At 43.2% G+C, this 24,909-nt stretch overlaps 1 protein-coding gene across 1 annotated transcript; it reads right to left on the bottom strand.

Annotated features, from left to right (window-relative positions):
* Positions 1–366: 366 nt before the first annotated feature.
* LOC144687616 (serine/arginine-rich splicing factor 1A-like) lies at positions 367–23,401 on the bottom strand. The gene is made up of 5 exons (XM_078553964.1): positions 23,021–23,401; positions 22,553–22,764; positions 11,123–11,286; positions 8,845–9,017; positions 367–639 (listed from the first exon to the last, which is right to left on the bottom strand). The coding sequence occupies exons 2-5, from the start codon at positions 22,741–22,743 to the stop codon at positions 490–492; spliced, it is 678 nt and encodes a 225-aa protein (XP_078410090.1). The 5' UTR covers positions 22,744–22,764; positions 23,021–23,401; the 3' UTR covers positions 367–489.
* Positions 23,402–24,909: the final 1,508 nt, after the last annotated feature.

The raw sequence follows: 24,909 nt of genomic DNA on the forward strand, positions 1-24,909 counted from the left end.
CTCCTAAAACAGGTAAGCAGCAAGCTCCTCCAAACTTAAATATGGAACTAATTTTTAAAAAAAATTTCATTGAGAAATCCTTGAGTTAATACCCAATTTAACATTTTCTTCATTGTTCATTTCTTTCATAAGTCTTAAAATTTCAAATTATTAATGCCAAATATTAGAACACCTGAGATTTACTTGATTGGTCTGCGTTTATGAAGTAGGGGACAGTGACAAGTTGATATACACAGTGCAAAATACCTTTCTTCACAAATAAACACACAGCATTGCCCTCGCTACCTTTTTATTTAATAAAAGGAAGTATGCTAAATTAGTAGAGAAGCCAGTAAAGATCATGGAACAAGACAACAAAGTCAATAATTAAAAAAAGAAAAAAAACAAGTTTATTTAATTCAAAGCATATCACGAAATATAGAATTGAAGAAAAAAACTAACTGCCAATGATGGAATGTGGATTAAAAAGAAATTCTGACTACCAAGTCCTCATCTATATTGGGGTCTCGGTGAATACCGAGGGGAGCTTCTGCTTTGATAAGGAGAATAACGACCTCTAGAAAGGGACCTTGATCTTGACCTGCCATAACTAGAACTTCTGGGCTTGTCTGCACGAACTCTAATGTAAGCAGTTTCTCCCTGGAAAAGAAATGATTGGTATCAGTGCTGTGAGCAAAACCTGTGGGAAAAGGTTTGAATACAGAATTAAGCAGCTAGTTTCTCATCGATAGCAAATACTACATACAATGCATCAGTTTTGTTATTTTTCTCCTCTCTGACCCCAAAAGTGTTGCCTTCTGCTGAATCTGATTCCACCAACTCCAGATACGTCCTGATGGACATTTACGTGTGAGCACAATGAATGTTGAGCTATCTAAGGCATCACAACCCAGTCTAAACTCACCTTCACCCAAAGTTTACAAACTGCACCATCCAGCTGGGCTAGCAACCCAAACTGATCTTCTCCCCAAGCTAGTAGTAGAGACCCACTACTACAATAACTACTTATAGCACCTTTAACAAATGAAACATTTTTCACTACCAGATATGGCTCCACCTAGGTCCTGTACTTGTCTGCTAAAACTGATTGTTCCAGTATCATCCAGGAATGTAAAGATAACTCCCAGTATCTTTTCTCTGCACGCTGTCAACTTAAACTTCTCCTTCCCCTGCCTCCTCCACCCTCACCTCCAACAAGGGAAGTTCTTCAATTTCTATCACCAAGATTGAGACCATCCAGACTGCTGCTTTTGCCATTTTCCTCCCTCCCTCTAGCCCATCAGGTCAACCCTCCACTAAGATACCCCTCCCGCCCTAGCCCTGAACTTGCATCTTTCTCTAGATTTTTCCCTATCTCCCCTCATCCCCATGTCGAGCTCAGTTTGTCCATGAAACCCGCCATCTTCAGCCATCACCCCAAACTTTGCTCCACTGTCACTAACTCCTTCCCTCTCACTGATAACAATGTGAGGCTGCAACAAATTTCCCATTGTGTGTGTTATTTTTGACCCTATGATGAGCTTTCAACCATATATCTGCACCATCATTACAACCGCCTTACTTCCACCTCCGTAACATACTTTGGGCATGTAGCATGAAGCAACGGTATAGAAAGATGATGCTGGAAGGAATGGTAGAGGGAAAACGTAGTGTAGATAGGCAGAAGAACAGTTGGAGTGATAACATCATAGAACTAATGGGCTTGAGTTTCACAAGGTCATTGCGAGCAACACAAGATCGGGGCAGTTGGAGCAGAGTGCATGTTTCCGCAGCAACTTTGCCTCCCTGAGTTATCTGCACCACCACACAACATCCCAATGCCCCCTGCCTTAGCTCTTCTGCTGTTGAAACCCTCATCTATGTCTTTGTTACCTTCAGGCTTGACTGTTCTAAAACACTCCTGGTCGGCGCCTCACATTCTATTCTCTGTAAACATGAAGTCATCCAAAACTATCCTACCCAAATCCTAACTCGCACCAAATATTGGGGAAGGAAACAGTTAAGGAGTTCAATTGCTAATTATCAGTTAACAACCTAAGTACCCATTTGGGATGTATAAAAGGGATAACAGGTAAGGTAAGTTCTCTCTGTAGGGAGTTTTACGCAGCAGAAATAAAACTATCTGAAGGAGTTTGTCTTAGTGTTGGTCTTTATTGCCCAACAGCTATTGAACCTTAACACCAAATCCTATTCACCCATCACTCCTGTGATTACTGACCCATATTGGCTCCCAGTTAAGCGATGCCTTATTTTAAAAATGTCATAACTGTTTCAAACCCTTCTATGGCCTGCCCCCCCCCCATCTTTGTAATCTCCTACAACCCCAAAACCTTCAGAGACTCCTTAATTCTGGCCTCCTGAGCATCTCTGGTTTTAATCGCTTCACCACTGGTGACCATGTCTTTAGCTGCCTAGATCCTAAGCTCTGGAATTCCTTCCCTAAACTTCTCTACCTTGTTTTCCTCCTTTTAAGTCGCTCCTAAAAAATTTACCTCTTTGGCCAAGCTTTTGGTCATTTCTCCTAATATCTCCATATGTGGCTCACCTCATTTTATTTTATAAGCAGCTTGGGACATTTTATTACACTAAAGGCATAATATTAATACAAGTTGTTGTTGAAGCTGGCTAGTTCAGCACTAATCTAAAATGTCATTCTGTGAAGCTATAGCAAGGTATAGTATGAGGTGCTCTTCTGATGTTGGGATTGCGGTATGTTGTTGGAGCAGGGTACAGGAAACCTTACTCTGCATCTGATCTTGGGAGTTCTTAATACAAACATTAAATATCTGAAATGGCAAGAGTTACATTCCTGTCAATTACAGAAACAAACTCTACCAGGTCCCATAATAATTCAGTTGATAAACTTGTGTGTGCTATAGAGGTCAGAAGATATCAGGCTTGATTCTGAGGCTGCTAAGAAGTGACTGTAAAATTACAATTTGACTGTACATTCCCGAACCACCGGTGCTTTGTTTCTGCTTCTAATCATTTATCACTTCTGCGTTTGGCAGACTGGTGAGGACTGGATTGGGTTCTGCTCCTTCAAATAAACACTCAGGATCCTTACCCTGGCTCATGTACAAAAAAGTAGCCAATTGGACGAGCTAGGTGCAGCCCAGCATAATTCAAAGAAAGAGGGCTATAAATGGGGGAGTGGAAATTGAGCAGTGGTTAGTTCTCAATGTCCTGGCAGAAAAATATGGAATCTAGCTGCTATGAAAAATATCGACAGTCCAAGTTGAAACATCTCCAAGATTCCAAGAAACACCTGAATTATTGTTGCAACATCTGGAGAACAGACTATCCTCTTTTCCTATAACTATCTGCAAAAGCTAGTCCACACTGGTACTGATATGCAACCAAACGTGATCATGTACTTGTGGATTTATCGCAATGCTGCAGTTTACTTCAGTTGTGTTATTAAAATATGTTTGCCTTTATTCCTTCTCCAACTTCCCCCTACTCCCATGGCACTGATTTACTTTACAGTACAATTAAAGCATTTTATGTTACAATAATTAAAAATATATTTCAGTTACAAGAGCTGTTGATAGAGTGGAAGGGAAGGGAATATAGCTCTAATTTTCGCAGTAAGGGTTCAAATATCTGCCAGCTCTGAACATCAGAATTCAGAGGAGCCTGGGGGATGTGTTCCGGTCTTCACATTGCTTCAATTCACGTTTACTTTGGCTGCCATTACAGATCTGAACCCAGAAACTCTTTTTTGGCCTTTTGCAGCATTTTCTATTCTCTCTTCTCCTGTGGCTGTATTACCTTTAATTACCCTCTAACTCCAGCAACAAACCATCTCTTGTGGCCTCGATACATCCATGCTTTCAATCTCTGATCACTTCCTTACCTCCCATATTCTCCTCCTCTCTGCCAATCCATAATAACCATTTTCCAATGTAAAAATTCTGAAAACTTTTACAAACTCACTCTCAACCACCACCCCCTCCCAAAATTTGGCCTCCAGACCTATCAATTTCTTTAAGCTTGTGCTCACCTCCAACTTTAAATCCCACTAAAACTACCAACAGCTGTCACCTCTGCTCCTCTTCTTGTTAAGGCCTCCATCTTCGCTCACTTGTCTGAGGGGCATAAATTTGAAAATAATTGGTGCAGAATTGCCTAGTCATCAGCTGTCAGACCTGGCATGAACATACTGCTTTCCTCAGCCAAAGACTGTCAATTACTCAAACAACATTCAGGAGGACTGGGATAACCCCAAGCTCTATGAACAACTATCCCTTAGGCCCTTCTCCCTATCCTGTCCAGCCTCACCTCAAACACCAAAGTGTGGAAAGCTCATGGATTTCTTTGTCTCCAAAATCAGCTGTCTCTTTATCCACAGGCTCCAATGTCCATCCACTGAACTACTATCTCTCAGTAAATTTCTACCCCAACCATCCCCCCCACCCAACCACAAAACTTTGTTCATCTATAAGACATACCTGCTGCCTCCTTGATACGATACCCTTTCCACTCAACTTTTCTGGCCCACATGCTAGTTGATATGGTCACTGGATCCCCTCCTCGAAGCACACCTTTCAGCCTTCCATTCTTCCTAATTGCTACCCCACTGCCAACCAAACCCCTTCCTCCCCTGCTAACATCCTTTTTTAAAAAACTTTCATGGCTGAGTGCATCATTGGTAAGGCCATTATTTGTTGCCCACCCCTAATTGCTTGAGTAGGTGGTGGTGAGCTGCCTTCTTGAACACATAGAAACATAGAAAATAAGAGCAGCAGTAGGTCATTCGGCCCTTTAAGCCTGCTCTGCCATTCAATATGATCATGGCTAATCCTCCAATTCAACGCTGTACTCCCTCTCTCCCCATACCCCTTGATGCCTTAGAATCCAGAAATCTATTTCCTTAATAAATATATTCAGTGACTTGGCCTCCATAGCTTTCTGTGATAGAGAATTCCATAGGTTCACCACTCTCTGATTGAAGAAGTTTCTTCTCATCTCAGTCCTAAATGGTCTACCCCGTATCCTGAGACCGTGACCCCTTTTTCTAGACCCCCCAGCCAGAGGAAACATCATCCCTGCATCCAGTCTGTCCAGCTCTGTAAGAATTTTGTACGTTTCAATGTGATCCTCTCTCATTCTTCTAAAGTCCAGTGACTACAGGCCTGGTCGGCCCAATCTCTCCTCATACAACAATCCTGCCATCATTGGAATCAGTCTGGTGAACCGAACACTGCAGTTCATTTGGTGTAGGTACACCCACAGTGCTTTTAGAGTGCTTCAAGGTTTTGACACAGCGACAGTGAAGGAAAAGCAATATAGTTCTAAGTCAGGATGGTTTGTGTGGTTTGGAGGAGAACTTGCAGGTGGTGGTGTTCCCATGCATTTGGTGCCCTCATCCGACTAAGTGATAGAGATCGCAGCTTTGGAAGGCACTATCGAAGGAGGCTTTAGCGATCATCAGCTAAGTGATGGAATGAGTCCTGGAAACTGCCATCAAACAACACCTGCACAATAATAACCTGCTCACCAATGCTCAGTTTGGGTTCTGCCAGGCCTATTCAGCTCCAGACCCCATTACAGCTGTGGTCCAAACATGGACAAAAGAACAGAAGTGCATCTTATAGATGGCACACATTGCTGCCATTGTGCGCCAGTAGTGAAGGGAATGAATGTTTAAAATGTTTAAGTTGGTGGATGGGGTACTGCTTGAGCAAGTTGTTTTGACCTGGAGAGCTTCGAGCTGAGTGTTGTTGGAGCTGCACTCATCCAGGCATGTGGAGAGTATTCCATCACATCCTGACTTATGCCTTGTAGACGGTGGACAGGCTTCGGGGGAAGTCAGGAGATGAGTTACTCACTCCAGAATTCCCAGCCTCTGACTACTCTTGTAGCCATTTCATTTATATGGCTGATCCAGTTAAGTTTGTGGCTAATGGTAGTCCACAAAATGTTAATGGTGGGGAATTCTGCGATGGTAGTGCCCTTGAATGTCAAGGGGAAAGAGTTAGATTCCTTCTTATTGAAGATAGTTATTGCCTTGCAATTGTATGGCGCAAAAGTTACTTGTTACTTATCAGGTCAAGCCTGAAAGTTGTCCAGATCTTGCTGCATGTGGACAGGAATTGCTTCAGTATCTAAGGAGTGACAAATGGTGCTGAACATTGCATAATTATCAGCGAAAATCCCCACTTCTGTCCTTATGATGGAGAAAAGGTCATTAATGAAGCAACTGAAGATGTCTGGGCCTAGGATACTATACTGAGGAACTCCTGCAGCGATGTCCAGGGCATGAGATAATTGGCCTCCAACAAGCACAACCATCTTCCTTTGTGCTAGTTATGACTTTAACGGTGGAGAGTTTTCCCTGATTCCCATTGACATCAATTTTGCTCAGGCTCCTTGATGCCACACTTGATCAAATGCTACCTTGCTGTTAAAGGCAGTCGCTTTCATTTCCCTCTCAAAATCAGTTCTTTTGTTCATGTTTGGACCAAGGCTGTAATGAGGTCTGGAACAGAGTAGGCATTGCAGAACCCAAACTGAGCATCGCTGAACAGGTTTTTGCTGTGTAAGTGCTGCATGATAGCAATGTCCAGGGCGTATTTCAATCACTTAACTTATGATTGAGAGTAGATTGATGAGGCACATATTGAATTTGTTCTGGCCTTTTGTGAACAGAACATATCTGGGCAATTTTCCATATTAGCAGGTAGATTTTAGCTGTACTGGAACAGCTTGGCTAGGGATGCGGCTAACTCTGGAGCATAAGTCTTCAGTACTACTGCTGGGATGTTGTCAGGGTCATAGTGTTTGCAGTAGCCAGTGCCTTCAGCCATTTCTTGATATCATATGGAGTGAATCATAATGGCTGAAGTCTGGCATCTGTGATGCTGTGGACACAAGGAGGCCGTGAGATGGATCATACACTCGGCACTTTTAACTGAAAATTGTTGAAAATGCTTCAGCCTTGTCTTTTGTATTGACGTGCTGGAATCCCCATCATTGAGGATGGGGAAGTTTGTGGAACCTCCTGTTCCAGCTACTTGTTTAATTGTCCACCACCATTCACGACTGGATGTGGCAGGACTGCAGAGCTTTGATCTGATCCATTAATTGTGGTGTCGCTTAGCTCTGTCTCTTGCATGCTGATTCCTCTGTTTGGCATGTATGTAGTTCTATGTTGTAATTTCACCAGGTTGGCACCTCATTTTTAGATATACCTGGTACTGCTCCTGGCATGCTGTCCTCATTGAGCCAGGGCTGACCCTCTGGCTTGATGGTAATGGTAGGGTGAGGGATATCTGGGCCATGAGGTTACAGATTGTGACTGAATATGATTCTGCTATTGCTGATGGTCTATAGTGCCTCATGGATGCCCAGTTTTGAGCTGCTAGATCTGTTCTAAATTTATTCCATTTAGCACAGTCGTCATGTTATCCTCAGTATGAAGACAGGGCTTCATCTCCACAAGAACTGTGCAGTGGTCACTCTTACCAATGCTGTCATGGACAGAGGCATCTGTGACATGTACATCGGTGAGGGCAAGGTCAAGCATGTTTTCCCTCTTGTTTGTTCCTTCACCGTCTGCTACAGGCCCAGTCTGGCAGATATGTCCTTCAGGACTTGGCCAGCTCAGTCATTAGTGGCACTACCAAACCACTACCCCATCCAGAGTACATTCTATGTCCTTGCCACCCTGTGACGACTTCTTTTAGCGTTCGACATGGAGGACATACAGGAGTACAGATTCATTGGTTGAAGGAGGGTGGCAGGTGGTAATTAACAGGAGGTTTCCTTCTTCAGATGTCATTGCTTCCTATTTATCCAGTAACTACTTACTTAAACTATCCAGTTCTTCTACCATACTCAATGCTGAAATGACCCTAAACCAAGTCTTCAGGTACATCCTTTCACTGATCAGTGCTTATCCCTTTCTGTCCTCCTCAATCGCTCCACAGTATTCAATATATGGTTAATCACATCATTTGCCTTTAATACCTCTCCGACATTATCCAGCATTATAAGACTGCAATTGCAGCGTTACATTCCTACCTATCTAAACTTGGTTGGAGCATCGGTCTCCTCATCTGCACCACCACTTCTGGAATCATTCAATTTTCACCCGGCCCCTGCCTCTTCTTGGCTACAGTATTGTCCTCAAATGTACCAATGCCTTCACTTTGCGCTTCCCAGGCTTCTTGGACGAGTCACAACGTTGTCCAGCTCAACAACACAAAGATGGAGGACATCAGCTTTGGCCTTCACCATAAACTCCACTCCCTTGTTACTTATATTCATCTAGGATATAGGTACGGCTAAGGACTGTTTATATTCTGTCTCAAATGTATAATAAGTTTTAAAAAGAGAATCAAATTTTTCACTTGTTATAGATATCCCGGCTACCCTGATCACCCTTTTCTCCTCTCTCCCTTGAAAATCTAGCCCAGATTGGTATGGCACTAGTACCTCACTAAGGTTGAACAGTAACCATGAATGAATGGGCCTAGACAGTTTGTGCTGGCAGAGCTATCTGATAGTGTGGGAAATCAGTCAAGCCAATCCTGTGTTTTTTCAACATCCATGTCGTGGTAACTGAATTAACAAACATATGCACAGCCCTGGTTGATTTATCCCTCCAATTCTAATTAAGGGGCACTGGAGTTATAGCCACTCTACTGCTAATTTAGCTGACATCAGCTAACTAAACACAGAATAGGGATCGAACACGAATTCTTCTGATTAGTAGGATTCACGTTATACATTGGTCAATGCATTTACTAATCAAACTACTAGGACAGGGCATCGTTAATGTGTTTCATACTTTGTCTAGAATTTCCTAACAAACAGGTATGGCTAAAACGAACTAACCTCATGAGAACGAAATTTTGTATCATCGAGCTTCCGTACTGCGTAATCCATGTCCTCCTTACGGAGGAATTCCACCACTCCAGCACCTTCTCCCAGAACATCTGCATAGCAAACATCACCGGCCTCTCGCATGTGATCCTTCAAATCCTGCCAGCTGCCGGAGGGAGGTAGCCCTATGTAGGAAAAGATTTTTGAAGTATTAACCCCAAGGATTGAAATCAGGTGTGCCCTTTGCACACAAACCAGAAGAAAGAATAAGTTTAATTCAGAAGATTTCAAAAGTGAAGAAGTAACTATGAATGAGAGAGGTCAGTCAATCCTCTTCGTATTTCTCAGTGCATCCAACTGTCTCTTAAATGACTACAGCCTGTGTGTGTTCCTGCTTTGTTGCAGTCAAATACTTTCTCCAGGAGCATTAAGACTGATTTCTCCTCAAGCAACAGATTCACCACATTAAATGCTAGTTTGGGAAGGCGCTTAATAAAGAATCTTCATCTTCACCCACAGGAAATATATTTGAAATATGGAGGGCAAGTTATTTGGCATAGCTTGTTCCATGACATGTTCCATGTAGTGTGATTTGCTGTGTGAGGACCTGAATTTTGTATCAAGAGTTCCTGGTTTATGAACGGATCTGAGTGATAATAAATCAGTTGCCTCATAGTATGCCACAAAGAACATGTGGTTCGCGTCCACAATCCCGTTTTTAACTTTTTAGTTCTTTTTCGAGAATTGCTTTATCTGGATTGAAGTGTTAAAAGTAGTAAAGTCACAATATACAAGAGGGTAATAAGAGGAAGCAAAATAGATAGCTCATTCTACAAGTGTAAGAGACCCAAATACCCACTGGGTTGAACTCAAATAGGACTGGATACAGGCTGAATATCAGATCAGGACAAATTACTGATCTATGTCAGGTAAAATTAAGCTGTATCTTTGAAGAATAAATCCAGAAGGAATTTGTTCTGCCCCAGCATTTTCTTCGATCAGCATAACAGAACCATAGGGCCTCAGATGCATGTTCTCTCCATTGGTCCAGGAGAATCAATTAGCAGAGTTAGAAGGAATGTTGGAAATAAGGAGTAAAACAGCAAATCACAGGTCAGTCAGCAAATGAAGTAGAAAAAGATTGATTTTGCAGAACAGTCTCAGCTTAAACATTAACTTGTCTTTTTCTCTTTAAGATGTTGACTGATCCAATGTATATTTTCCAGCATTTTTTGTTTTTACTCCAAGCAATCAGCGTCAGCTCTTGAAGAATGATGATATAACAAAACACTAAAATGCTTGTCTCATTATTTCTGTTACAACTGGTTCCAGTTCCCTTAGGCTAGACAGGAGAAAATTCAGTCAGAGTTCCCACTCTTGACTGGCAACCAGTCATTCCTACTTTAAAGTGCCTGCGTGTGAACACTGGAAAACACTGAACTGGACTAAACTATGATGATCCCTATCCAAAGTCAAATAGCTTGCTGTCTGGGCCTAAAAATGAACTGCAGCCACTTTGGTAAGGTATTACAGGCAAGTAGCCAATGTCTAGAAGTTGGGTGTTGGTGGGGTGGGGAGGTGGTAGAAGGATGAGAATTGGCAGTGAAAAATGTAAGAGGGAAACTATAAAATAGCAAACTTTTCTAGTAGTGTTGGTTAGCAATTTTTAACCAGACATTTTAGATCACATTTAAGGGGTGAGATTTAAAATAAAAATACTGTGGCAGCCTGCATAATTTTTAAAGGTACCGTGCTGATGATGATTTCCAGGAAAAGTGCCAATAGTGCATCTGTTATACTATGCACTTTAGTTCTGTAGCAGAATAAGGATCAGTACAAAAACCCATGTACGAAGCTGCATACGACAATGATCTTCATCCTTAAATATATGAAGTTTCTTGATACCAGGAATGTCCAAAGCTTTTGCTCCAAACTTAGGTCATGGCGCACACACGGAATCCTCGCAGTCCAATATAAAGTTTAAATGAATATTCCGGTTAATTTGCTGGGATTAACAGATGTTGACGTTTTCATTTAGCACTTATCACCAAATGCGCCAACAGCTCTTTCCAATCCTCCAAGATCACAAAATTTACACAGTATGAAATGTATAAAAAGTAAACAGAAAGCAAGTTGATTGGGCTTTGTGGGTTCAATTGCTAGATGTTGTGGGCCATCTAAGGACACCCCAGCTTTACATGGACATTCTACACTAAATGACTTTCCAACTCTACTCAGGTTTTTAACAAAAACATTGGCTGTCAAACATGAAACGGAAACAAAAACGCACCAGAGACAATGACCCTGAAATCTGATCTGCGGGCAGCTGGTCCTGGTCTTCCTCTAGATCCACCGCCGACTCCGCCAACTCCTCTGCCTCTCTGGAACTCCACCCGTAAACGATAGACTCCATAATCATAACCATTTCTTCCATAGACTGCGTCTTGTGCATCTCTGCCAATGCAAGGGGGGAGGAAGAAGTTAAGCCACAATTTTCCATCTATTTGGAAATTTCTTCCTATGTGTAACGCAAGGAAAGATCCAGTCAATGTTGCCACCAATAGGATGTTTATAATTGAGCTATTTATTTCAGATGCTTCATAGGATGCCCAGCTGAGATGTATATGGATGGTCCTGTTGGCTGAACAGTGTCACAAGCTGCAAAGGTACACAGGTAAATGAACAAAAAAAGAAACCTGGAGCTGGATCAAGAGAGAATATATACATTTATCAATTAAAAACAGGTTATCGTCAAGATTGGAGAGGTCCTTCTGCACTTTTACAGAACTAGGCCAACCATTTAGTAAGCAGCAACACAGTACACAGTTGAGTTTCCTACAGTAATGGAATTGCATTATTTGTCTTCTGTTTTCAAGGCTTCCCAGTGACTACAGTATGGAGGCTCTAAATGCACAATCCATAGATTTCTGCAAAACCTAAGGGTAACTGTGTTGAATTTCATACTATATTCAATTTAACTGTTACAACAAAATGCACAATTATATATTTGGCCTTCCAAACTCTGGTTGTGTCTAAAGAAATTATTTTAAGTTGTATAAACCACTGCTAGTTCTAGGTGTGCCACTGGGGCTGGTAGCATGCTGAATAGTCAATTAAGAGCACTGTCCAACATTGAAGCACACGGGTACAATTGTGATTCTTCTTTTGCTATATCTATTAGTACTAATACAGAAAATAAATCTGGGTATAATACTGTAGCTTTGAACTACAACTCTCACTAATCCTATCATTATTCGAAGTGCTACAGGTATCTGAGTAATATATTTTAGGTTGCCCTAAAACAAGATAACCCTACAAATGGATCCCAATGCAGCTGGAAGTAAGGTTCAGCCATTTAGCAAAGAAGTCATTCAGAACCATTACCACAATCTTCATTGTCCCTATAGCAAGACCTGAATAAAATGTATTTAACCATATGCATGACTGAATGCAACTTGGTTGCATCTCGACTGTTGAATTAACTTAACCACTGTGGGTTTTCTCTTAGAAAAAGAGCCTGGATGCAATGCTGGAAATCTGAAATAAAAACAAGTGCTTAATGTGCATAGTAGGTCCCTCAACATTTGGAGAGAGAAAATACAGGTGATATTTCAAGTAGAGAACTTATGTCAGTTCTGAACTTTTGCTTTTCAGATGTGGTTGGACCCATTATGTATCCCCAGGTTTGTCTGATTTTAATTAGCTACAAATTATGTATCTATGTTACTATACACCTACAATATCTCAACAAAAGCTCCAAACACAAGGTTTAAATAGTACACAACATAGTACGTTTATGTTCCCAGTTCCTTGATTCACTGGCTGTCACAAAAATATTTAATTTTAACACAGCAGCTCAACTACTAAATACAGTAACAGGGAAACTTTCATGTTTCATAGCCTACCAAATGGATAACTAAAGCCAAGTTACAGTAGAAAATTTCTTAGTATTTACAATGCCAGATCTGAGCTAGAAAAATACACAAGTTTTGTGGCTGTATTTAACCCCATTTCCACCCATTCTACCCAACATTCTATTTTCTGCTCTCCTGAATAAGCCCTTTATGGCCGAATGATCCAACTCACTACGCACCCTTCATTCAGGTAGCTATCATTTCTGTGTGAACCCAAGATAGCAAGTTATCAGCAGATTATATGCCCATACGGATACTTCACAGCTCAGCCCAATCCTGCATCACTCAACAACTACAGGGGTGCATTTCCATCAAGAGTTGCTAGACACCAATCAGAGTGGGACAATTTTTAATGGGTATAATTGTAATGTTGCTGTAAATAGCAAACAGAAGAAATCTTGCCAATTGAGTCTCCTACCTCAGATCCCCAGAGAATTCCATCAAAAGGAGGCAAAAATTATTGGAGGAACCGCATGCAATTAATTATACTGATCCATGCCCCCAAGCTGAAACAAGTTGCAATTGTATCAGGCGAGTTTGTGCAAATCTATAATACCCGCACTGCTGGTTTGACTTAAAATAACCAGGTGTGTCTGAAACAAAAACAGAATTACCTGGAAAAACTCAGCAAGTCTGGCAGCATCGGCGGAGAAGAAATCAGTTAACGTTTCGAGCCTTCATGGCCCTTCGGCAGAACTGCAGCATAGTTTCAACAAGGGAGAAATATAAATTTCTCCCTTGTTGAAACTATGCTGCAGTTCTGCCGAAGGGCCATGAAGGCTCGAAACGTTAACTGATTTCTTCTCCGCCGATGCTGCCAGACTTGCTGAGTTTTTCCAGGTAATTCTGTTTTTGTTTTGGATTTCCAGCATCCGCAGTAGCTTTTAGCTTTTTGTTTTTATCAGGTGTGTCTGAAAGATTGTCTTGAGTGCAGTTTGGTTTGAACAGCACATTTTATTGACTTGGGGGTTAAATCAATCTCATGTGCAGCTCCAGGAGCTGAAGTCAAGATTGATCCAATTTGTCCAACTCAGCTATTACTCATATCTAGCGGATACTGTCATTCAGGTTTCCAATTTTACCAGGAAAAATCTGTTATTAATTCTGATTTTAAGGGGATGTATAGCATTGCAACTTGACACCTCAGAACTATCTGATATTCATATGAACTTCAAGAACTCGAATACAAATGTGGGATCCTGTCACTCAACAAAGTGCTTTAAACCTCCAAATTGCTGTCACTGTGTTGCCCTTTGACTTTTCAGAAACACATTCAAAGATAATCAACAATTGAATAGTATATCGTATTTGAAAGAATACAGAAGCACACAGAGTAGTTGTACAACAATGCCCTTCATGTCACAAAGCTTAAAAGCCTACAAACGAGCTAATGTTTGTACTAAATTCAGAAAATCCCTTATGCAGTCTACTTAATTCAGTACTTAAATAATGAAATTTATATCTACCTCAGTGCCTGTAGCATAGGAATGGTTATTGGTTTGTAACTTTAATATAATTATAATTCAACATTCCCTTCCTTTAAAATCCACCACTTCCCTGTTAGTTGCTGAATTTCTGTTACTCCAGGGTTGTCACATGTTTGCACATTTTTAACCCGATTAGTTTATTTTTGAATTTTAGTGATGTATGTCACACTGCAATTCAGCCTTCGGGGCTGCAAACATGCTTCCTGAATAAAATACCATTATTATTATAAATGAACATTCTTGGTTTTCATTCCTCAGAATCAGGCTGTGTATCTAATCAACCATGTAATTCCTTTCTTAAAGCAAGTAATTAAGGTAAGATAATTAGCCATAATCCACACAGGACTATAGGCATCTCTCCCCGGACACCATTCCACAAGCGTGGAGCAAGGTGAGGAGGCAGGTCTCCATGAAAATAAGTAATTACTGTATGCCATTAAACAGTTATTTCTCAATTACAAACATACAAAAATATCAGGGCTCATAATTATAACAGATAGTTAGAAAATACCACAATGTTAAGCTATAAGCCCTGAAAGTGGAACCAGGCCTGCTTCTATTTTTTGTCTAATCAGCTGAATACCTGATGCTCACCATGCATGAGGGTTTCAACAGATGAGCTGAGGCAAGGACAGAGTCAGGTAATGTTAACAACATAAGAAATAGGAGTAGCAGCTCATACAGCCCCTTGAACATGCTCCACCATTCAATCCCAATCCCATATCCCTTAACTCCGAGTGGCAAAAAAATCTGTCTATCTCAGCCTTAAATATATTCAACGATAGAGCATCCACAGCCCGCTGAGGTAGAGAATCCCAGTCATACCACTTTGAATGAAGAAATTTCTAATCTCAGTCCTAAATTACCATCCCCATATCCTGAGACTGTGTTCTATATTCACCAGCCAGGGTAAGCAACCTTTCAGTATCTACCCTGTCAAGCCATTTCAGAATCCTTGTTTCAATGAGATCCACTCCTCATTTCCTAAACTCGAGAGAATAGCCCAATTTACTCAGCCGCTCCCATTTCCTGTTCAGCTAAGACCAACCTATCCTTAGGACATTGGCTTACAGGGTTATCTGGAGTGGAAAGAATTCCAGCCCTCAGTGATAGGGTTATCTTTTCAAAACTCACTCATGAGCCAGGCTGGCTTGTAAATCTTCAGTAGCTCCCTGCAGTACTGCGGACCTACATGGCTCAGATATCCAATTAACCAGAGTGGTGTAGTGGGTTGACTCAGTTCACCTCCCAAACTCATGCCCTTAACGGAACTTCATACTTGAATCCCTCTAATCAGATTTCCGCCCCTAACATCACCGATGCAATGGCAATAGTGTGCACAATCTACAAGATACATGCAGCAACTCACCAAGGCTCCTCAGACAGCACCTTCCAAACCCACAACCGCTACCATCTAGAAGGACAAGGGCAGCAGACACATGGGAACATCACCACCTGGAAGTTCCCTTCCAAGTCACTTGCCACCCTGACTTGGAAATTATCGCCGTTCCTTCACTGTCATTGGGTCAAAATTCTGGAACTCCTTCCCTAACAGCAATGTGGGTGTACCTGCACCACATGGACTGCAGCAGTTCAAGGAGGCAGCTCACCACCACCTTCTCAAGGGCAATGAGGGATGGGCAATAAATGCTGGTCTAGCCAATGACACCCACATTTCATGAATGAATTAAAAAAAAGTACCAAAATGGCTCTCACAAAAGGCACCAATTATCTTCTGTGACTCTTGGATCTGCTCGACTTGGCTGCAGACTTTGACACTGGTGCCTACACCATCCTCCTCCAAGATATTTCCACCAGCGTCTAGTTGGGTGGGACTGGACTTGACTGATTCCATTCTTAGCTATCCAATCATAGTCAGAGAATCACATGCAATGGTGTCTCTTCCCAGTGCAGCACCGTTACCTCTTGTGTTCTCCAAAGATCTATCCCTGCAACCCCCCCACCCCTCATTTCTCACCCATATGCTATCCCCCAATGACATCATCCAAAAACATCGTCTGTTTTCATGTGTACGCTGACAACACCACAGCTCGACCTCACCACCACCTCCCTCAACTCCTCCATTGTCTCTAAAGTTATCAGACTGCTCATCTGTCATCCAACACTGGTTGAGCAGAAATTTTCTCCAATTAAGCATTGGGAAGACCGAAATCATCATCTTTGGTCCCTCTACGAACTTCATTCACTAGCCTCCATTTCCATACCTTTTTTGGCAACTGTCTGAGGCCAAGCCAGACCATTTGCAACTTGGTTTCATATCTGACCCTGAGATAAGCTTCTAACCACATATTCATGCAATCACGAAGTCCATCCATTTCCACACCTGTAACATTTCCTGGCTCTGTCCCTGCCTCAGCTCACCTAGAGCTGAAAATCTTATTCAAGCCTTTGTTATCTCTAGACTTAGTATTCCTGGTCAGCCTCTCTCATTCTACCATCCATAAATTTTGGGTCATCTAAAACTCTGCTGCCCGTGTCCTTACTCGGACTAAGTCCAGTTCACTCTTCAGCCATTTGCTCACTCACCTACCCTAATGCCTAGTTAAGTAATGCCTTAATTTTAAAATTCTCACCCTGGTTTTCAAATCCCTCCATTGCCTCAACCTTCCCTATCCCTGTAATCTCCTCCAGCCCCACAGCCTTCCCGAGACATCTGTGTGAATTGAGTTGGTCCAGGTCGAGTGGAATGCCTGAGGTGGCGGCTGCGGCGAAGGGTGGTGCAAAGCAGTCGAAGCAAGGCAAGGCATCGAAGCAGTCGTTGACTAAAGTCACCAAGAAGCCACCCTAGAAGCGGAGGAAATCTCGCAAGCAGAGCTATTCCACTTATATGTACAGGGTGCTGACCCAGGTCCACCCTTCCACCAGGATCTCGTCCAAGACCATGGGTGTTATGAACTCCTTCATTGTCGACATTTTCGAGCGCATTGCCTACGAGGCCTCGCACCTCATTCACTACAATAAGTGCCACACCATCTCAGCCAGGGAGATCCAGAGCGCCGTCCGCCTCATGCTGCCAGGGGAACTGGCCAAACACACCGTCTCCGAAGGCACCAAAGCGGTCACCAAATACACCAACTCCGTTTAGGTCGATCATTCTAAAGATTATAGTTTTGGCCTTGAGTATTCCCGATGTTAAATGCACTATTACTCGTGGCCCTGCCTTCAACTGCCAAGGCTCTAAGCTCTGGATTTCCCTCCTTAAACCTCTCCACATATGTATCCTCCTCTAAGATGCTCCTTAAAAACCATCTCTGACCTAGCTTTTGGTCATCTACTCAATATCTCCTTATGTGGCCTGGTGACAAATTTAGCTTTATAACACTGCTGTGAAGCATTTTGGGACATGTTATGTTGAAGGCTATATCACACACAAGTTGTTGTATCCCATTGCTATCTAGGAGCCAACTTGGTCCAAGAGAGATCCCACATATTTTCTCTTCAACTAAGAAGGACATTTGCTAGTTGGTCATTAGATAACTGACAAGGACGAACTATTGCCCTTACTAGCTGATATCAGGCCTAAAAAATTCCTTCTCATATAACATGAAGACAGCCCCTAACCCACTGAACATTGGTTGGAAGTACAGTGTTTCAACAGCAACTGATGGCATCTCTGCAACCTACTGAAGGTGAGCATCAAACTTTAGATTTACGACAGTGTTCAAACATCAGGTCTTCAGGTAACCCCCTTCCAGCAGCTGTTATTCCAAGCTTCAGAGTTGTTTCACAACTATCTGATAGATATTTCAGACTGAACTTCCATAGGCAAGCTTGTAATTGCTGCCAGCTGGGTGTCCTACATGTACAAGTCCAACTGTATATATCAGGCTTGCCAGACACCAACTGAGATAGAAACAGCCAATTTTATCCTCAAAGTGTCGGGGGGGGGTGGGGGGAGATGGTGGTGCACCCAAATATTTCCCTCCTGAGCCCAGAGAAAAACTCTTTATAACCAGTAGTCACAGATTTAAAATAATTGGCAAAAAACTAGAGGGGAAATGGGAAGAAATTATTTCACAAAGTGGGCTGGAACCTGAAAGGGTATGGGAATCAGATTTCATAGGAATTTTCAGAAGGCAATTAAATACGTGTTTAAAGATAACCAATTTGCAGAGTGGTGTGGAGAAAGCTGGGCTGTGGGGCTAAACTGGACAGCTCATTCAAACAGATGCCACAGATATACAGGGCCTAGTGGCCCTCTTTTGTGCTGTAACATTTTATAATTCTGTTGCCCTGGTTCCGGTCAGCTAAATGAGTACAGACAGAGAACAAAACCAGTTATAAGGGCTCAAACCGTATCACACATCACAACTGTGTGTTAGCTCAGATCAACTGGTACCCACACTCTTACCTGAGCCAGAAGGCTGTGGTTTGAAGCACCACTGCATGACTTAACATAATCTACATCGATAATCTAGTATTAAATATTAAGGAAACATTACATTCCCAGAGATATATTACACATAGACCATGTCTGTATATTTCATTGGTTTAACGGACAAAGTTCTGATGACAATATTCAAAGGAGGGCAAGGAGTTCTCTCAATGCCATCACCAGCATTCCCACCTTCCATCCTGGAAAAAGATAGCTGGTGAGTGAGCGGGGCTGCCCCTAAACAGGACTGTCCCGGTAGACCGTTCATGTCAGCCTGTTCCTGCCCCAGGAACTCATATCTTCTTATCTTGACTCCATTCTCTCTCTCCCCTTGTCCAGTCTCTTCCCATCTACATCCACGATTCCTCTGATGCCCTACATCATATCAACAATTTCCAGTTCCCTAGCCCCAACCGCCTCCTCTTCACCATGGACGTCCAATCCCTCTACACCTTCATCCCCCACCAGGATGGTATAAGGGCTCTTCGCTTCTTCCTTGAACAGGGGCCTGAACAATCCCCATCCACCACCACTCTCCTCCGTCTGGCTGAACTTGTTCTCTCACTGAACAATTTCTCCTTAAACTGGACTCACTTCCTCCAAATAAAGGCCCTGGCTATGGGTGCCCACATGGGCTCCAGTTATGCCTGTCTCTTTGTGGGGTATGTGGAACATTCCTTGTTCCAGTCCTAACAGGTCCCCTCCCACAACTCTTTCTCTGGTACATTGATGCCACTTCATGCTCTCGTCTGGACCTGGAAAATTTATTAATTTTGCTTCCAATTTCCACCCCTCCATCACTTTCACGTGGTCCATCACTGACACTTATATTCATTACAAGCCCAGCGATTCCCACAACTACCTTGACTACAACTCCTCACACCCTGCTTCCTGTAAGGACTCCATTGCGTTCTCTCAGTTCCTTCGCCTCCGCCGCATCTGTTCCGATGAAGCTACTTTCCTAAACAGTGCTTCTGACATATCTTCCTTCTTCCTTAACCGAGGTTTCCCACCCACGATGCTTGACAAGGCCCTCAACCGTGTCCAACCCAACTCCCACGCCTCTGCCATTGCACCTTCCTCTCCCTCCCAGAACCATGATAGGGTCCCCCTTGTCCTCACTTTTCACCCCATCAGCCTCCATTTTCAAAGGATCATCCTCCGCCATTTCCGCCAATTCCAGCATGATGCCACCACCAAACACATCTTTCCTTCACCCCCCCTGTCGGCATTCCGTAGGGACCGTTCCCTCTGGGACACCCTGATCTACTCCTCCAACACCCCCTACACCTCAACCGCCTCCCAGGTCATCTTCCCATGCAATCGCAGAAGGTTCAACACCTGCCCCTTTACTTCCTCCCTCCTCACCGTCCAAAGACCCAAACACTCCTTTCAAGTGAAGCAGCGCTCCACTTGCACTTCCTTCAATTTGGCCTGCTGCAATGTTCCAGTGAAGTTCAACGCAAACTGGAGAACAGCACCTCATCTTCCGATTAGGCACTTTACAGCCTTCCGGACTTAACATTGAGTTCAACAACTTCAGATCATGAACTCTCTCCTCCATCCTCACCCCTTTTTTCAAATATTTATTTTTAATTTTTATGTACACATTTTTTCTAATATTATTTTAAAAATTTATTTCCATATTGTTTTATCAGTAATTTTTAGTCTATTTTGATCCTTGCTCCCACACCACCCCCTCCCCCCACCACACACCCACTAGGGCCATCTGTCACTGGCTCAACCTTTCTACTCTTAACGTCACCATTAGCACCTCCTTTAGCCAGTATTACCACCATCAACACTTATGACATCTTTCGCAATTTCTCCTTTACCTCCACCTATCACAGGTCTTCTATCCAGCTTCATCTATTCCACCCCTCTTATACAGTATATATTTCACCACATTTGTACTTCTCTTTAGCTCTGAAGAGTCATCTGGACTTGAAACATCGTTCTCTCCATAGATGCTGTCAGACCTGAGTTTTTCCAGCAATTTTTGTTTTTGTAGCTGGTGAGTCATCTTATTACCGTTTTTGGATGTGCGTGCAAAACAGCTGCACGTGGTTCAAATAATACATTGTATGTGAAGTATTTTGAATGTTTGAAAGATGCAAGAAGTGCTATATAAATGCAAGTTGGTAGTTATCCACTTGGTCATTATGTCCTATTCACAATTCTTTACTTATTTAAGGACATACGATTGTATAGCATCTTTCATGGAAGTGAATAGTTCCAATTGAAAAATCTACTAGTCAAAAATCTACTAAAAGAGAAAAATATTACCAACTTCAAAGTACCATATGCTCAATGTCATAAAAATGTATATCGATAACATATTTTAGGTGCTAGACACCACATTTTTGCTTAAACCAAAAATCACATATCTGCTATTTCAGTTTTGTTGCATGATTTAACCACTCTTCACCCAGGTTCTGGCTCCAATTGACAAAGACTTATACAGAGCTACACATTTCTTCAAACTTGAACAATTGCCACCCATGTATTTTTTCTTCTTTTTAAAAACCAGCATCCTCAGGTTTTGGCACCCAGGAGAACAGATCTGAATCATGCACCAAGCATGGAGCTCCCCGAAGGATCAATCGATAAATCCAACGCCCAGTGTAGTACTGACCCAGATACATCAAGGAAGTCCACAGATTCAACCTTGATCTGTGTTAAATTCACTGGTTTCAGCAAGGATCCAATTGGCTTCTCTCTGTCTCGGCTAGGTGCTCAGGCATATCAACAGAACACAGCAACGTCAGTGTAACAAGAATAATGGAGAGGGTGGGGTTCCTGATTGAACAATAAAATGGTGTCACAAGTGTACCTTAGACTTAAGGAATAAGTCTGCAAACCGTTCAGATAATTAGACTGGGAAATCGAGGACAGGATAAATGGTTAAGTACTAATTTTCCGAACCATATAAATGCTATTCTTCATTTAGCACTCCTTGAAGAGAATCATTGTCTGGTTCTATAGCCAGAAAGTCCAGGTGCTCCCCAGTTTTGAAGTTAAATTCAAAAGAAAACTGGATATATTTAGTATGCCTCAGCAACATTATGAATTGTTGTTATTTCAGATTTCCAAGAAAAAAAATCTGCACAAGTCTTTATTTTGAAACATGAATCTTACAATTTTAAAAATGTATGTTAAAAGCTTTTCTTTAAATACGTGCAAAACTTTAATAAAATAGGCTTAATATTCAGCACAGGGATAACACAGGTAGAGTCTTAGAAATAAATAATTCAATTGTGATATAAATCTTAAAAGGAAACCCGGCTGATCTGGGTTTGGGATTAAATGAAATTTGGGGGCACAGCTGGGTTCGGGATTGAGATTTACATATGAACAGGGAGCAGTAGGCCAATCGGCCCCTTGAGTCTGCTCCGCCATTTAATAAGATCATGGCTGATCTGATTGTAACTTCAAATCTGCATCCCGCCTGGCCCAGATAACCTATCAAGCCCTTGCTTACCATGAGTCTATCTGGCTTTGGGATTCAAATTTTGTGGGTAAAGCTGGGTTAGGGATTGGGATTTGGGGGCTAGAGCCGGGTTTGAGAGAGAGATTTGGGGATACAGCCCAGTTTGGGGGAAAGATTTGGGGGGGTTCAGCCTTGTTTGGGGGAAGTGAGATTCGGGGGTTCAGCCCGGTTTCGGGGGAGAGATTTGGGGGATGATCCGTGTTTGGGAGAGTGGTTTGAGGGTTCAGCCCTGTTTGGGGCAAGAGAGATTTGGGGGTTCAGCCCAGTTTGGGGGTTTAGCCCGGTTTGAGGAAGAGAGATTTGGGGGTTCAGCCCGGTTTGGGGGAGAGGAGTTGGGACTGAGATTTGAAGCAGAGATTATTTTTATTTAGCGGATTTTCTCTCCAATCCGAAGCCTGGAGGCAGTTGGCTGGGCCTGGCCTGGCCTGTTTACCTCGGGTCCTCGAACTCCACGAAGGCGAAAGGCGGGGAGCCGCGCTTATTCTTCAGGTCGATGTCTCGGATTTTCCCGTATTTGTAGAAGATATCCTCGATATCGCGGATCCGCACGTCGGTCGGCAGGTTCCCAACGTAGATGCGGCTCTCGCCGCCACTGGGGCCTCCCCACCGGTAGTTGGCCGACATCGTCCCTTCAGAAAGCGGCGCCTGTAACAAGACAAATGAGACGGTGAACGCCTCAGCCTGGGGCCTAGTTACCGGGGCAGCTCCTCCAGCTCGTTACCCCGGGCACCCACTCGGCCTCTCCTCGCCGACCCGGGCCCCCGAGCTTCTCCTCGCCGAAACGGGCCCCCGGGCTTCTCCACGCCGCCCCGGGGCCTTGTTACCTCGACCTCTTAGCCGGGGCCCCGTCATCCCAGCCTCTCCTTAGCGGCTGCCCCTATTCTGGGCCCACGATACTCACTCGGATTTCGGACGCGGTTTCCAGCTGAAGCGCAGCTCGAGCCCTCAGTCAGTCAGTGAGTCGGCAGCGAGGCCGCTTCCCGCCGCTTCTCCTCGCGCGGGGGCAGTGTGGCTGCAAAGAGCCGCTTAACCAGTGCAGAGCCAGAGCACAGCCACTGGCGGCCGCGAGCTCTCTGCACTCACTAATACAGCACACACACTGATACAGAGCACACTGCACTCACTAATACAGCACACACTGATAGAGAGCACACTGCACTCACTAATACAGCACACACACTGATACAGAACACACTGCACTCACTAATACAGCACACACACTGATACAGAACACACTGCACTCACTAATACAGCACACACTGATAGAGAGCACACTGCACTCACTAATACAGCACACACTGATAACAGAGCACACTGCACTCACTAATACAGCACACACACTGACAGAGAGCACACTGCACTCACTATTACAGCACACACTGATACAGAACACACTGCACTCACTAATACAGCACACACTGATACAGAGCACACCACTCACTAATACAGCACACACTGATAACAGAGCACACTGCACTCACTAATACAGCACACACACTGACAGAGAGCACACTGCACTCACTATTACAGCACACACTGATAGAGAGCACACTGCACTCATTAATACAGCACACACTGATACAGAGCACACTGCACTCACTATTACAGCACACACACTGACATAGAGCACACTGCACTCACTATTACAGCACACACTGATAGAGAGCACACTGCACTCATTAATACAGCACACACTGATACAGAGCACACTGCACTCACTAATACAGCACACACTGATACAGAGCACACTGCACTCACTAATACAGCACACACTGATACAGAGCACACTGCACTCATTAATACAGCACACACTGATACAGAGCACACTGCACTCACTAATACAGTACACACTGATACAGAGCACACTGCACTCACTATTACAGCACACACACTGACAGAGAGCACACTGCACTCACTATTACAGCACACACTGATAGAGAGCACACTGCACTCATTAATACAGCACACACTGATACAGAACACACTGCACTCACTATTACAGCACACACTGATACAGAGTACACCACTCACTATTACAGCACACACACTGACAGAGAGCACACTGCACTCATTAATACAGCACACACTGATAGCACACTGCACTCACTATTACAGCACACACACTGATAGAGAGCACACTGCACTCATTAATACAGCACACACTGATAGAGAGCACACTGCACTCACTAATACAGCACACACTGAAACAGAGCACACTGCACTCACTAATACAGCACACACTGATACAGAGCACACTGCACTCACTAATACAGCACACACTGATACAGAACACACTGCACTCACTAATACAGCATACACACTGATACAGAGCACACTGCACTCACTAATACAACACACACTGATAGCACACTGCACTCACTATTACAGCACACACATTGATAGAGAGCACACTGCACTCATTAATACAGCACACACTGATACAGAGCACACTGCACTCACTAATACAGCACACACTGATACAGAACTCACTGCACTCACTATTACAGCACACACTGATACAGAGCACACTGCACTCGTAAATACAGCACACACTGATACAGAGCACACTGCACTCACTAATACAGCACACACTGATACAGAGCACACTGTACTCACTATTACAGCACACACACTGACAGAGAGCACACTGCACTCACTAATACAGCACACAGTGATAGAGAGCACACTGCACTCACTAATACAGCACACACTGATACAGAACACACTGCACTCAGTAATACAGCACACACACTGATACAGAGCACATTGCACTCACTAATACAGCACACA

The sequence above is a fragment of the Cetorhinus maximus genome, chromosome 12, assembly GCF_964194155.1.
Source record: "Cetorhinus maximus chromosome 12, sCetMax3.hap1.1, whole genome shotgun sequence".
Lineage (NCBI taxonomy): Eukaryota > Metazoa > Chordata > Chondrichthyes > Lamniformes > Cetorhinidae > Cetorhinus > Cetorhinus maximus.

Bases quoted from the DNA above. Each gene is read 5' to 3' on its own strand.
- LOC144687616 (XM_078553964.1), bottom strand. From the start codon at position 22,743: ATGTCGGCCAACTACCGGTGGGGAGGCCCCAGTGGCGGCGAGAGCCGC. The intron at 9,018-11,122 runs GTGCGTTTTTGT...TTTCCTACATAG, and splicing joins TTTCAGGGTCATTGTCTCTG to GGCTACCTCCCTCCGGCAGC. The intron at 640-8,844 runs GTTAGTTCGTTT...TTTCTTTTCCAG, and splicing joins CAAAATTTCGTTCTCATGAG to GGAGAAACTGCTTACATTAG.